Below are 15063 nucleotides of genomic sequence, written 5' to 3'. Positions count from 1 at the left end.
AATGGATGAGATAAAGAACCTAGAACCCGTGCATGCCCCCCTCACCATGTGTAGATGAGGCTGTGACAGAATTGGGAGCCTTTTCCTGGGCCACAGAAGCCCGGACACGGAGACACAAGCCCGGGTGTCAGTTGCAGCCAGCTCCGTGGAATTCTCTTCTCTGCCCTCTCCCCCTAGGAAATTTAGAATTCTGGGGAGAGAGCAACATTTTCTGAGATCAAGTGTGCCAATGGCTTTGATGCCCCTCACCCTGTGCACACACAGCTCTCAGGAAATGACTGTTTTGCAGCCCCCCCCCCCCAACCCCTACCCCATCATCCTCAACTGGTTAAACCACGTCAGCCCTGTCTCCCGGAGTCTCCTCACAGGCTGGGTACAGACCTCCCCTGCACCTCTGGGAAAGCAAGTCTGTTCCATCTTGTGGCCATTGGAGGTAAAGCATTTCGACTTCAACATCAGTGAATGACTAAAGCTGACTCTTCTTGGAAAGAATGTGCTGGTTTCTGAAACCCTGCTGGCTGCTGCATACCCTCCCAGAACCTGGGGCATGTTAGAGAGGACAAGTTCTTGGGTGATGAGGTCACAGGCGCAATGGGAGCACAGCGTCCAAGGGCGACGCCAGGGTCTCCAGCAGCCTCCTGTGTGGGTCCAGGGGAAATATAACCTTTCAGGTCTCTGTGCAGGGAGGGTCTGTCCAGTGAAGAGCAGTCAGTGTCCTAGGTCCAGAGTGCTGGCAAACATCACTATGTCCATTCTCATATCCCTACTCTATCCCCGGAGTCACAGCCCCAGACACGGGGTCCGCTCTTCCAATCGGAGAGACATCGTGGTGGCAGAGGCTCATTCGTTCGTTTAGTCATTCAACCTACATTTCCTGGGCCAGGCCCTGAGTCAGTCACAGAACGTGCAGTTTTGAGGAGGACAGACACCGTCCTTTCTTCCCCCATCCTATGGGGCCCGGGCCTCTTTCTCCAGGTCTGCCACACAGACAGACATGAGGAGGACCTGTGATGTGATGGAAGGAACACTGAGCTGGCTGTGCCGCTTTCTTGCTGTGTGGCCTCTTGACAGGCATGTGAGTGCTCTGGGCCCTGTGACGCAGCTTGGAAGAAGGCCCACGAGTGTGCTGGTTCAACTTCTGGGCTGCCAACACTGCCCCCTGCTGGATGCGTGGCCTTCGTGAACCGGTGAAGCTTGGTGTTACTTCTCCAGCTGTAAACAAAAGTGTATAGGGCGCCTGCTGCATTTAGCGTGGTCCTGAGGATTGAGGAATCAATGTACAAGTGCCACGACGGTGCATGTAATATTTGCTCTCAGATGTTAGCTGTCATTTTAATCATAGCCCTTCCCTGGTTCAGAGCGCCTGGGACCCCCATAGGCTTCATAACTGTCAGAATGTGAGCAGACCCTCAGAGGCGTCCCTCTGGCAGCCTGGGGGTCAGGAGAGCAGGGGGGACTCACGCTCTCTCACTATCCTCTGTCCGCTCCCACAGTCGCGGCTTTGGGCAGTCCAACTCCCTCCCGACGGCCGGCTCTGTGGGCGGCGGCATGGGCCGACGGAACCCGCGCCAGTACCAGGTCCCTTCTCGGAGTGTCCCTTCCGCCCGCCTTGGCCTCTTGGGCACCAGCGGGTTCGTCAGCTCCACCCAGCGCAACACTGCCGCCAACCCCACCATCATGAAACAAGGAAGACAGGTTTGTTCTGCCCCGGGGAGCCGGGCGGCCAGCCACACTCGGCGCCTGAGGCTTCGGGATGTTTTTTCCCCAGTGACTCCAGAGGGAGAGACCAACAGTCGCCAAACTGAGAGACAGTTGTCTCCGTCTTCTGTGGTGACCAGCGTGGCTCCCATTGTTCCTCTGGGAGACAGATCAAGGCCAAGGATGCTCCTCGCTTCCCAGAGGATTATTTAGGGTGCCCTGGGACCACTTTAACCTTGTGGACCCTGCGTAAGGGAGCATTTAGAAACTTGAAGACCTGTTTATTATTTGCCTCGATCCTTGACTTGCCCCAGCAGACCTCACCACTTCCCACATCTGCGTTCCATAGGATCCCTAGCATCTAAGGAACTTTCTCAGCCTTTTTATTCATGGCACATAGCTCCTTTAACACGTGCCCGCTGGGATGGAGAATCCACAGGAAGGAGCCTGACAGAAGGAGACTGTCAGTGGGAGAGCTCCCGCCACCGGCCAGTTAAGGCCGGGCTGCCCAGAGGTTCTCGCTCTGTGACTTAGAGCTGGCCTCTGTCCCTCAGCACATCACCCCTCTGTCCCTGTCCCCCCACGCTGCTCAGTGCCTTCCATCTGTGTGTGCCCTGCTTTGTGGGGCCCTGTACGTTGGGGCTGGGATTAGAAGGACACAGATGGGTCTGAGGTTCTGGGTTGTCTTGAGAAATTTAGAGCTGACGAGTTGGTTTGAAAACAGCTCCAGCCCAGGTTATGAGAAAGCCTTACTTTCTAGTCACTGTAGCCAGCCCCCCCCCCCCCCATCAGTTCAAGAGGGAAGTCACCATTAAGACATTGCATAATAATAAACACAAGCTGAGCTGTGCCAGCTCAGTACCAACCGAGAGGTTCTTTGCCCCCCCCTGCTTTGTAGTAAATTGTAAGAGTCTTAAAAGAATCAAATGAAAGCCCTGAAATAGTTGGTGCTCTTTGTTGCGAGTGTTTAAAAAACTACCCCCATTTCCAAGAGAAATGATAGGAAAAGCAAAGGCAACAAGGGGGATAAAAAGAGATCTGGAGAAAGTCAGGGAGAGAGGCGTCCAGATTAAACTGAGTGCTAGGGGCCTGGGGCTGAGGTGGCAGGGGAGCTGCATGTGAATGAAAGGACGGACTCTAAACTCCCTCTCTGTAAATAAGCAGATGGGTGGCGCGGGCTGCAGGCCCTCTTCCTTAAGCTAGCAGAGAATTCTCCCCCAGTATCTGTCTCCCGAATTCTGGCTGGGGCCTCTTCTCCTCACCCCCACCCCTCCCCCACCCCAGGGCATCTGGATTAACGGCTCCCCTTTTGTGTTTCTCACTAGAACCTCTGGTTTGCCAACCCCGGGGGCAGCAACAGCATGCCAAGCCGCACCCACAGCTCGGTCCAGAGGACCCGCTCGCTGCCCGTGCACACTTCTCCCCAGAACATGCTGATGTTCCAGCAGCCAGGTAGGGCCCGGAGCCTGGGCGCTCGCCCTCCCCTCCCCTGGCCCGGAGGGGAGGCCAGGAGGCCAAAATAGATGCCCCGGTGAACCCGGCTGGAAAGTGCCTCGCCTCGACTGTCACCACGCATTCTTGTGAGCTTATAGAAGCCTTTCTTTTTTTAAACTGTGCCTTGCCAGCATGAACAGCGGCTGGCTGGCTGGAAGCCAGCACGAGGAGCCCCAGAGTCGTTACAATCCGACGGGGATATTTTTGATACTAGTCATAGTTCTAGATTGATTAAATCAGAGATACCACTAGAGTGCGTTGGGGGCAGTTGGAAGGGGTTCCGTGTGTCATGGGGGCAGGCGGTGTAGAGAGTGTGACAGATACAGGCAGTGTTGATGCTGAGGGGTTTGGGAGTGTGCCTTGTAAACATGACTGTTGGAGCAGCCACCCTTCATTGACTTGCTACGATTTAAGTCCATTTCACCTGTCTTCGCCTTTCACCGTGCCCCCTAAAACGGGGTAGCCAGAATTATGTGCAGCCAACAAATCCTTGCACTGTCTTTATGCAGACAGTGACCTCTTAGACTCCGTGAATAACGCAAAGCCACACAAGCAATCGTTGCATCTACCTAGATGACCCTCTAGGGCGGACAAACCAGACGTGTGTACCTGTGGGAAAATGCCCACCTAGGCAGCAGATGCGCTCTGTGCCATAAGTTCTAGAGGAGTTTAAGGAGGGGAATGCCGTGGTAGCTTTGGGTGGACACGGGAGCTTCCTGGAATTGGAGCTGAGCTTCAGGGGACAGACAGTAAAGAGATAGAAAGCAGGGGTGGGGAGGGGGCGGCACTGCAGGCAGAAAGAGCGAGGGTGTGTGCAGCGGGACCCAGGGCCACACTGAGTCCCGGAAGCGGTTGCTGGGCCGAAGTAGCAGCAGGTAGACCAGGGAGCTGGAAAGATGGTGCCGGTGGTAGAGACTAAACCCAAGGCTATGGGGCTTGGAGCCCAGCCACTCTCAGCGGGGAATCTGAGGGAGACTGAGCAGGCGGTCAGGGGAGAGTGTGCCTGGTGGAGTGAAGGAGAGGCAGGATCCAGGTGGGAAGGCCGCTAAGGAGGAAGAGGATGCTGACAAGTGTGGAGCCATCATGGAGTAAGGCGTGTCAAGCGAGGACAGAAAGGAGCAGGCGTCCACAGGGTCTGATGCTTGTTTCAAGTTGCTTCCTGACTTCTAGAACTCTTCATATTTGTACACTTTTGTTTCAAAGCTCCTTTTCTGTGTTTTGGTTCTTATAGCTATTTTCCAGGATGATTGATCTTGAATTTAGTTGGACCTCAAGTTTGGTCCTGGGAAGAGGTGAGTGTAGCTTTCACCTGCTCCGTCACCATCTTGACCCTTCTCCACACCATACTTATAGCTATTTTTCTTCCCAGGAAGAAATATTTGATAAAATTCAGGGGTTGTGAAGGCCTTCTCCCTGGGTTATTTAGTCCCAGCTTCTATTGTCATGCAGAATTGTGTTTAATTCATCCCAAATAACGGAGAATGTGGATAAGACTTGAAGGCATGCTGGGCGCGAGGAGGTGTGTTTGAATGAACATCTCGCCCTGACCTCAGTCCCGGGACTCCACCTTGTAGACCCACGGGAGCCCTACCGGAGCTGACTGCTCTTCTCCAATCCTAACAACATGTGAAGCTCTTCTCTGCTGTTTCCAACCTCTCCCTCCTTCCCTTCAGCTCTCTTGCAAGTCCTCAGTCTTCCTGTTTCTTGCTGGCTCAGTTGGCAGACCCGGCCCCCTGGAGAGAGCGGGCCGGTCCTGGGAGGACTGCTTAGGTCCATTGATACGGGTCTCACCTGCACCCTTGTTCCCCCTCCCCCGTTGTACAGCAGTGCCGAGCAACTGGCTCGTGCTCAGGGCAACTGTGACCCTAAGATCATTTCTGTCCTCTTCCCGTGAAGCCATTCTTGTTCCCATAGATAAAGAATTGAATAATACAGAAGAGCCCGCAAGGAAAACTGGCTGTCCCCCTTGCCTCCCCTTCTGGGTCCACAGTCCCATCTCCCACGGCGGTGACTTGAACACTTTTTCAGTTTTCCTGGTATAGTTACCTTCAAGTCTCTAAATAGTGTTCTTTGCGTAGTGGACTTAGATTTTAGAACCGTTGCAGCTTTTTTGTTTTCCCTTTTTTTTTTTTTTTTTTTTTTTTTTAATTAGCCTCCCGCCCAAGCATTACAAACCCACTTCCAGCAAGTCCCTAATGAACCACTGTGTTTCTAATCATCTCCAAGGGGTGCAAACAGGACTGGTCCATATTTCCCGATCACAAATACATTGGTGAGCGTGCGACAGGGGCCACTCCTAAATCCTGCCCAGCACACTGGGCCCAGGCTGGGTGGCGCTTACGGGGATGTGGGGACATGGCCAGCAAGGGCGAGGCAGGACACAGCCATGACCAGGATCCCTCACTGGAGGGAATGGAGGCTGCAGAAAGTTCCTGTCCGGGCACAGGGGCGCTCCCGCCAGCCTCTGCCCACGGCTCAAGTGCATTCCTGTCTGTGCAGATCAGATGCTGGTTTTCAAGACCACAAGTCACTGTCAGAACTGTCCGTTCCTCCCAAAGGGGCCCCTCCCCCACAGAGCAGCCCCTCACTGCCACAGCCGGGCCCAGGCAGGGGCGCAGCCTCCAGGACAGGGTCTCAGACGGGCCAGGCACTGGGCCTCCACTGCAAATGGGGCTTCCCCTCCAGGCTGCACAGCCTGGTCAGTGAGGCAGGCATCTTGGGGTGGTGGCCAGGACCAGGATAGACTATATATACTAAGAATCGTACGGGGGATGGGGGGCAGGAATCAGCAGAAAATGGCTTTTATATTTCCACAGAGGTAGTAATAGTGAACACAAAATGGAATAGAGACCTGTGGCCAACCCAAAATTAAATCCTCGGAGAACTGTGTTAAGTTCAGAATAGGACATAGTTTCTTCCTGGCATGAGATGTCTGCAGAGCTTCCATTTTAAACCCTCTGGGCAAATCTTGGAGACTACAATGCATTCTAAAGGAACGTTTATTTACTGTTAACTTGAAATAATGCCATTAAGATGATGGAAGACTTTAAATATCTCCAAAAAACTCGGAAAGGTTGGGGACTAGAACCAGCCTCAAGTTGCGCAGCAGTTGCTTAGTCACCTCGCTGGGATTTGCAAGACGCTTCCCTCTTTCCTGGATCTACAGAGTCTGTGGCCTCTTGGAAGCCGTGTCAGGGTTAGTTGTTTACTTTATTCCCACATGGACAGGTTCTAGATGTGTCCCAGGACAAGCAAGGAGAGCCATGGGTGCTTGTCACCTCTCGCTGGTCTCGGGGATCTACTCTGCTGGTCCTCGAAGAGCAAGTCTGACGCACTCACCTGGGAGGCGACTTGAACTCAACACAGTGTGGTGCCTGGTGACGTGCTCACGTTCCTCAGAGGGGCCGAGTGTTTTCCCAACTGGAAAGCGAGTTTGGAAACTGCTTACAGAGTGACACCTTATCTCAGAAGCGATCTATTCCTGCTGACTGGACTCAGCCACTCTGGGGTTCTAGCCCCGGAGCAACACTGGGAGGCTGAAGGCTCATCACCACCTGGAGGGGCTGGGAGAGGAAGGACGAGGGGCAGCGGGAAGCGGGCTTGAAAGGGAAAGCACGGGGAGGAGTAGGCTGCCGCCTCACCAAGCTGCATTCTGGGGGACCTCATCCCTTGCTGTTGGTGCTGGAGCACCCAGATCTGAGATGGAGAAAGCGGTGCTTCCACGGGAGCATTTCATGGCTGACATACCTGTTCATAGCAAACTGCCCTGAGCATCAGCTCATCCTAAGAATTCTCCAGTAGGATGCTGTTTACCTGGGAGCTGTTACCATTCATTGACTCCTTTGCCTGAGTGAGTTTTCCCGATTCCTGGCAGAGAACTGCCTTTCAAACGGGTGGGAAGTGGGAGAATGCATCAGAGCACGGGATCCATTAAGGGAAGGCTAGGGGCGGCCATGCAGAAGCAGAGACCAGAACAAGAACCCACTTAACGTACTTAATAAACATTTGTTTCCTGCCCCTAGTAAACAAGGCAAATGGCCCTGCTCAGGGTGGTGAGTAAATGAGTTAATTCTCTCACAGCCAAGAATCCAGCTGGGCCCATGCTCCTCCACCCCCACCCCCAGTCTGAAAGTCAAATTCAAAGAGACCAACTTGAGCAAGTTGGTACAATATTCTCTTGTACCGTGTTCTACTCATTTTCCGGCGAAACTGTAGGCCCCAGAGGATTTCCACAGCACTTGCCTCTGCAGGTTTGGGAATGAGGCCACCAGAGAAAAGCCTCAGTCTCCAGAACAGATTCAGGGTGCAACTCATTCATTATTCACGTGCGTATTCCAGCAGCCATGACCTCTCTGTGATCACCAACGTGCCGGCCATGTCGACTCCATGTCCTGCCCACACTGATCTCTTTGCCTCTGTCACCACCCTCCACCCCCACTTCCCGGTTCCTGGCTTTGTCTCCCTTTCCTCCTTACCCCTCCCCCATCACAGTGGTCCAGGTCTTCTTGTCCTCTCTGTCCCTTCCTTGTCAGCCTGTCTTTCCTGATTTCTCTCCTTCCACTGACCCGGCTTCTCACTGAACCAGACTTTCTAAGCCTTTTGAAAGAGGGGCCTCAGCTGCCATTGGCAAAGTGAGATTCTAAAGGATTTTTTCCCTAAAGTGCTGTGGACCTGTCTCTTATTCTAAAGTCCTAAAGAAATTGGCCTCCGACCTCAGCTGCAGTGCCTTGGGAGAGGTGCAGAATTGCATCTTGGGTGCCGCAGACATGAAACTCAGCAAGAACGTCCTGTTTCCGCCAGGGAAAAGCCACCTGGGTCCCCCCTCCCCCCAAGTGGACCCTACAGCAGCACCCCACTAAGAATAGGCAGCCCCACTCCCTTCCAGAATCCTTTTGACCCTGGGCCTGAACACTAGGCTCTGTACTTATGGGACTTCTGCAAAAGCACAGGTAAAAAGTTCCAAGTCAGCCTTAACCCTGGGCATCTCAGAACTGGGGTGTCTCGCTCAGTACTGGAATGACCCAGTAGCAGCAGGATGAGTTTCTAGTGATCAGAGATGGCATCCGAGCTGAAGAAACAGGCTCTTTGGGCAGCCGCAGAGAAGACTTGGGCACAGAGTCTTTCCTTTCTGCCTTACAGAGTAGAAACGAGGTCTGCCTGGTCTGTTTCAGCTGGGGGCCCAGGGTAACTGCAATGAGCCCCTAGGGATAGCAGGGGCCATGGCCAGAGCTGGCCTCTGGTGGTGACCGTGGGCCTGCGGGGCAGCAACTGCCCAAATCCTCCGCTCGGATTTTGAGAGCTCTGCCCACTAAGCCCACTTGGCTGAGGGCTCCTAGTCTGAGACGGAAGCCGCGAGACACCCAGCTGGGCTCCCTCTGTCTTGTACGTGCAGGGAGGTGCCACAGATCTGTTTTTTATCAAATACACAATCAGAAAGTCACACTATTCGGAAACTTGGGAGTATGAGCATATGTGTTCCTCCTAAGACTTAGAATTTTTCAGAGCCATTCTAAGAGTGGCGGAGGTCATGACTCCCCAGCGCACCAGAGCGAGAATCGGGAGGATAAAAAGCAAGCGTGCCAACCTTCAGCCTAAAAGAGCAACCACTGAAGTCTGGAGATCCTGGAGCGCAGAGGCCCGCATTTCTCAGCCCCCTTTTTGGAACACGCAATCCCAGGCTTGGAAAATGGCATTTTGCTGCGTGTTGGCAAGAAATCCTGCGACTGAAACACTTCTCTCCAAATGTCGAGCATCTTTATTTATCCAAATCTCTCCACAGTGTTTGTTTAAAGGGAAGTGCTAGAGAGTAAACTAGATTTTACAATGAGCATATGGATGGCTATAATTGCTGAGGGTGTTTTTTTCTTTCTTTCTGTATTTGCTAACTGGCTATATATAAAATTGTTTCTCTTTTATAGATTTCACACCCTGAGGGCTGCTAATTTTTGCATGCATATGATTTTCACATGAATGGATGAAAATACTAAAATACTCTTCCCTCTGGATTATCTAATTGCCCTAACCCTACTCTGAGAGCAACCAATGGTGGGGTGGGGTGGAAGGGCTTGCACTCTGCCTCAGTTTCCCTGGAAGCCCGGTTGTCCACTCATGACCTGGCACAGTTGTCCTTCAGACCCACCGATGCTGGAACTTGTGTCAGAAAGAGCCCCGTCTGCTCCCTGGTGCTTTTTATGTTGGTCCGTTTTGCTAACCTTCTCTGTGAGGAGTTTAAATAAGGGAAACGACGTCTGCCTCTGAATGAGCCGGTAATGGGAAACCCAGACTGCAAAGAATAGTTAAATGTGCAGCTAACCAAGGAAAACAAATACTTCGGTTTAGCCATTGGTTTCAACTTCCTATCCCACCAAACCACTGACTCATTTGTAATCCCCGACCCCGGGCCTGAGCGCCCCCTGCTGGAGAGGTGAAGGAACAGGGACGTGGTCTTAAATTTGGGACACAGGATCCTTTACGGACAGAAGAGCGAAGGCCCAGTGAAGAGAAGAGCTTCCCGGGGTCACGTGTGAAGGCAGTAGCAGTGTTGAGACTTCCCCAGACACACAGAACATATTTTTTTCTCTGCCTCCCCACCGTAGAATTTCAGTTCTTAGCCTTCAGAGTTTCTTTCTATTTCTTGCTCCGTTTCTCATCACTCAGTAGGCATGTACAGGGTATGCAGAAGGCCGTGTGGAGGTATTATGGAGATTCAGAGAACTATGAAAGCATCATCTCTGTCTGCAAGGCACTTCCAAGCTAGAGATGTTCAGGAGCTCCACAGGCTAAGGGGCCAGGAAGAGGCTGACGGTGGGCCCCCAGTAGGACAGAGGAGGAGGCCCCCAGGGTCAGCCTCCCACTCGGAGGAGAGGGCACCGGAGCCTGGGGAGACAGGGAGGGTCCGGATGGTAGAGGAGGCTTTGCGGTGAGAAGGCACACAGCACTGCCCTGGGCAGCGGGAACCCAGAGCAGACATCTCAGCTTGAGGCCGAGTGTTGACAGGTGAGCACTGGCTCTGGGGTCAGACCCACGTGGGTTCTTCACCCAGCTCTGTGTTGGCTAGCTAACCTTGACAGATCACTCAGCCTCCCTGAGCCCCACTTGGGAAGTGGGCGCCCGGCACAGTCTGGGACTCAGAAGAGGTGCTTTCTATGCTATGGTTTCCACACCCTGCTCCTCATAATGAAGCAGAAGTGTGCCAGGCCTGGTCTAGGCCCCGGGAGCAGAGCCAAGTCCTGTTCCAATGAAGCAAACTTTCAACAGGGGGAAGCAGCAAATAAATACAAATGTCAGATGTGGTGGCAGCTATGAAGTAACAGAGCTGAAGAAAGGGATGGGAGCAAAAAGATCTGTTCACAACCTTTCTGAAGGAATAGCAGAGCCAGAGACATCATGGCAGGGAGAGGGAGAGCCATGTAAACATCCAGGGACCCACATTCTGGACAGAGAGAACATCAGTGCAAAGGCCCTGGGGCAGAGAAGAGGCTGAAGTGACTGAAAGAGGGGAGAGCTGTACAAGGCAAGGGAGCTAACAAGGAGCCAGATTGTGTGGGGCCTTGTAGGCCAGGGGAGGGGCTGGGTTGGCTTTAATGGGAAGGCTCTGGAGACGGTTCTGAGCAGAGGACTGACAGACTATGACTGTGACCAGCTATTTTTAGTCACCAGTTTCCTTCCAGCCATGTTCACAGTGGACTCTGAGTCTGACCTCAGAAGTTGTTTGAACCGGAGTGTGACTTGCCCTCTGTGCTGGCCCTGATTGTCCCCCAGGTCCTCCCAGGGGAGCAGGTGGTGCCAGGGGGGCACTGCGCAGTCTGTCTCTTTTTTCTTAGAATCTCTGTCACCAACGTAACTCTTTGTCCCCTGCAGAATTCCAGCTCCCTGTGACCGAACCTGACATCAACAACAGGCTGGAGTCCTTGTGCCTCAGTATGACCGAGCACGCCCTGGGAGGTGAGTGTGTCCTCCCCGCTGCTCCCGCCCATCCGGAGAGCTCCTGGCCATCTGCTGGCTACAGGCTGGCAGTATGGGGGTGGGGGGTGGGAGGAGCCTGAGAAGGGGAAGGCAGGGGACAAGGAGAGAGAGGCCTCTGGGGCCAGTGCACTGTCATCGAGCCATATTCAGCGGCCCACATGCTGCTCTTTCTCCTCTTCTGGGAGGTGAGTCAGGGGGACCTGGAGACGCAGCCTGTCCCTCTGTCCCGGAGGCTCCACCCCCCAGTGTACACTGGACTCCCACCACAGCCGCCGTCTCAGCCAAGTGCAGGGAGCTGGCGAAGTCTGGAACACAAGACATGGCTGTGAGTGGGAACGCCCCCCACAGCATTGGAATCTTTCCGTCTCGGCACTAGATGACCCTCGTCTGGTCCAAGTATGTCCCAAATTGCTCTAAAAACAGAATTTTTGAAACAAAAATCCCTGCTTGTTTTTATATCTCCCTGTTCCAAATGGCTTCCACCATGCCTGGAGCCCCAAGCAGTCTGAGGTGTCCTTGGTGGTGGAGCAGGACAGTCTAGCTGGGTTATGTGCGGTGTGCAGGGCGGTGGCCCCATGAAGAGCTCCTAGGAGCAGCTGGGTCATCCCGCTGTCTGTTGGGTTTGAATTCCTGCGCTGTCACAACGGCCCAGAAGCCTTCAGTGCCCTCTTAGTACTAAGCGGTTGCCTTTCTCCAGCCTGGACTCTCCCCAGCCCAGGGGATGGGGTGTTTGGCAGGCAGAGGAGAGATGCCCGCTCCTTCCTGCCAATGTCCAGGGCAGCTCTGAGTCATAGAGACCCAGGGAGCCTCCTGGGATCCTTCCCAGTTTCCCTCTCTGTGTGGATGCACTCGCCCACCCCGGAGACGGGCCGGCAGCACACCTAGAGCTCAAATCCATGCTGTCTGGCCGTCGTGGGGAAAGAGGCCGCCGCCAGCTACTGCCCCAGAAGGGGCTGTCCTTCTGACCAGGGATTTTTAGATTTTTAGTCTCTGCAGACATGATCTTACCCTGATACCAAATAGGAGGCAGATACACTGCTCTGTATGGAGCAGGGGGAAGGGCCTGTGTGACGCAGTCCAAGCCCAGAGGACGCCTCCACTCAGCACCAGGGGAGCCAGCGGAACATCTCAGGCACAGTGTAGCTCTCTCTTTGTGACCTCCCGAGGTTCCAGAAACTCCATGTGCAAACACTGCTCTCGTCCCTGGCCATTCAGATCCTAGGAGTTTCACACCATCATGGGCCATCCCTCGTACCCCTGGGGTGAGGGTCCCTTTTCCAGCTAATGAAGGAGGTTGGGCCGCAGCACACCAAACAGCCCTACAGAGTAGTGAGAAACAACTTAGAGGTCCATCAGCAAATGAACATGGATGAACAAAATCTGGTGTAAGTGTACCGTTCAGCCTTAGAAAGGAACGCAGTACTGACACGTGCCGCAGCCTGGACGAACCTGGGAGCTATGCTGAGCGAAAGAAGCCAAGCCTGGAAGACCACGCAGTATACGATTCCATTAGTGAATGTATGAAATGTCCAGGATAGGCAGATCTGCGGAGACAGAAAGCATAGACGAGTGCTTGTCGGGGGTTGGAGGGAGGCGGGAGTGGGGAGTGACTACTAGTGGGTCCCAGGCTTCTTTTTGGGGAGACAAAACTATTCTGGAATTAGATAGTGGTGATGGTTGCACAACCCTATGAATATACTAAAAACCACTGAACTGGACATTTAAAAAGGTGGTGAAGTTTGTGGTACACAATTATTTCAATGTTTTTTCAAAAAAGGAAGTCCCCCTAGACCCTGAGTCATCAGGCCAAGCTCAGCCCGCTGCAGGCAGCCCCGTGCCCTCCCCGACAGTGGCCAGGCCGGTGGGCAGCTCTCCCTGCCTTAGAGTCAGTGAGGAGAACTGGCCTTTTCCCCCGGGGCTTGAGAATTCTCAGATAATTGGCATGTTGGAAGCTCTTATCAATCTGCTAAGTACTAACATTATCATCATTAGTAGCAAGAGTGCCAAGTGCTCTTTATTAAAGGGAGGCTTTCATTCAAGTCTTCATTTTTTAGCCCCATCCTTCTATTTTTACAGAAAACTTTTCAGAACGGCTGTGTTTCTGCTAATGTTTTCATCTGATTAATCTCCTAAGCCTTTTTATTGCGGGTGTTTTTCTCAGTAATCCTCTGGTGGGAAGCCTCGTAAGCAGTTTCCTAAGCAGAAGATGCAAATTACGTTCAGGGTGCCCCAGACGGGCGTGATGGCCGTGTGCCCTTCCGCTATGACAGCACCTCTCTGCTGGCCGCCCCCTGGCAGGTACCGGGGAAGATGACCTTGCTGGGAACAGAATGCCAGTGAATGAAGTCACTTTACAAGAAGATGAGTAGGGAGAGGAAAGCAGACCTCAAGGGGTCCCTCTGCTTGTGTCTCAGGACAGGATGGGGAGGAAGTCCCAGTTCCTGGGACACCGCATGCTGGGTGGCTGTGCTAATGCGGCTGGGCCCTGGGCCCCAGGCCTGGGGAACCCATCCTTCTGCGCTCGTGGCTCTGTCTCTCGCACTAACTGCTGTCCCCCTGGTGCCAGTCTTAAGCCGCTTTTCTCTTTGGCGTTCCCTTTCCATCTTTTATTTCCCTCCCCCAAGCGCCTCCAGCAGAACCCGTGAGGAGGCTCTGGGGGTGGCTGGTTCTGCCATCTGGGTGTGTGAGTCATACTACACTCCGTCTTCGCCAAAAGGCCCAGAGTGGGGCGAGTCTGCATTTAAGGCTTAACCCGGCTCTTTGGGGCTTACTCCCGACTGGTGGCCCAGGGCGCTCAGGGAAGGCTCAGAGCCAAGCCTGGTCATTGTTTCCTTCCAGTGGATGGGGTTGTATGGACAGGGATACTCGTGGGTACAAACATGAGGCTCCTCCCAGCAGAACGGAGGCTGCAGTGCATTGTACCACAGAGCAGAGGTCCCGGGGTTCACCTTCACATGGCCCCTGGCCATTCCTTCTCCCCACTTCTCCTTACGTCTTCCCGGGTCTGACAGCCCCACTCCGAGCTGGCACAGAGACCTAGTGCAAGTTAGAAGATGGCTCTGCTTTCTCAAGATGCTGCTCTGTCTTTTATTGGCCATTTGTCATAATTACTATAAAGCCTAGGACGGGTACGTGTGAGCAGCACCTGCTGGAGTTGTGCAGGGCACGCCTTGCCCAGCAGGAAGTGGCGAGTCTGGACTTCCCTGCTGGCTGTGTCCTGGCTGATGAGTACTGTCAGCTCCGGAAGAGGAGGGTGTGGTTGGGATTCCGTGGAGATGTGACTTGGCGCTGGGTTGGTTGAGACGGTCAGGTGTCCCGCTCACCAGTCTCACAAACATGAAGGGCTGGCAGTAATGAGTGGGCCACGGAGCCCTGCTAAGAGTGTGCACTGCACTTCTCCAGATGAGGGCGTGACCTGTCCACCCCCCTGCACACACGTGTGTGTGCGCACATACACATACCCACTGTGCTCCTGTGGCTTGTGCCCACTGCGCAGCTGCCACAGGAAGCTCAGGCTGACACCCACAGAGCGTGGGGAGAGGTTATTGTTTATAACAGGGGGAGTCAACCTTTTTATACCTACCGCCCACTTTTGTATCTCTTAGTAGTAAAATTTTCTAACCGCCCACCAGTTCCACAGTCATGGTGATTTATAAAGTAGGGAAGTAACTTTATAAAAGTTATAAAGCAGAGTTACAGCAAGTTAAAGCATATAATAATAATTACTTACCAAGTACTTTATGTCGGATTTTCGCTAAGTTTGGCACAATAAATCTTTACAAAACAACTTACTATAGTTAAATCTATCATATTATTTATACTTTGGTTGCTCTGCTACCGCCCACCGTGAAAGCGGGAACGCCCACTAGTGGGCGGTAGGGACCAGGTTGACTGCCACTGGTTCAT

General features: G+C 53.4%; 1 protein-coding gene across 4 annotated transcripts in view; it reads left to right on the top strand.

The window, feature by feature from the left end:
* The window catches only part of SAMD4A (sterile alpha motif domain containing 4A), a 215541-nt gene that overhangs the window by 197572 nt on the left and 2906 nt on the right, over nt 1-15063 (top strand). For all 4 annotated transcript variants that reach the window (XM_066342344.1, XM_066342342.1, XM_066342345.1 and 1 more), the window contains 3 exons: nt 1494-1695; nt 3024-3150; nt 11053-11136. In XM_066342344.1, the coding sequence (XP_066198441.1) occupies nt 1494-1695; nt 3024-3150; nt 11053-11136 (413 nt within the window). The remainder of the gene's footprint in view (nt 1-1493; nt 1696-3023; nt 3151-11052; nt 11137-15063) is intronic.

This window comes from Saccopteryx leptura, chromosome 6 (assembly GCF_036850995.1).
Source record: "Saccopteryx leptura isolate mSacLep1 chromosome 6, mSacLep1_pri_phased_curated, whole genome shotgun sequence".
Classification (NCBI taxonomy): Eukaryota; Metazoa; Chordata; class Mammalia; order Chiroptera; family Emballonuridae; genus Saccopteryx; species Saccopteryx leptura.
The sequence above is the reverse complement of the archived record's forward strand: the minus strand, read 5'-3'. Positions and strand labels throughout refer to the sequence as shown.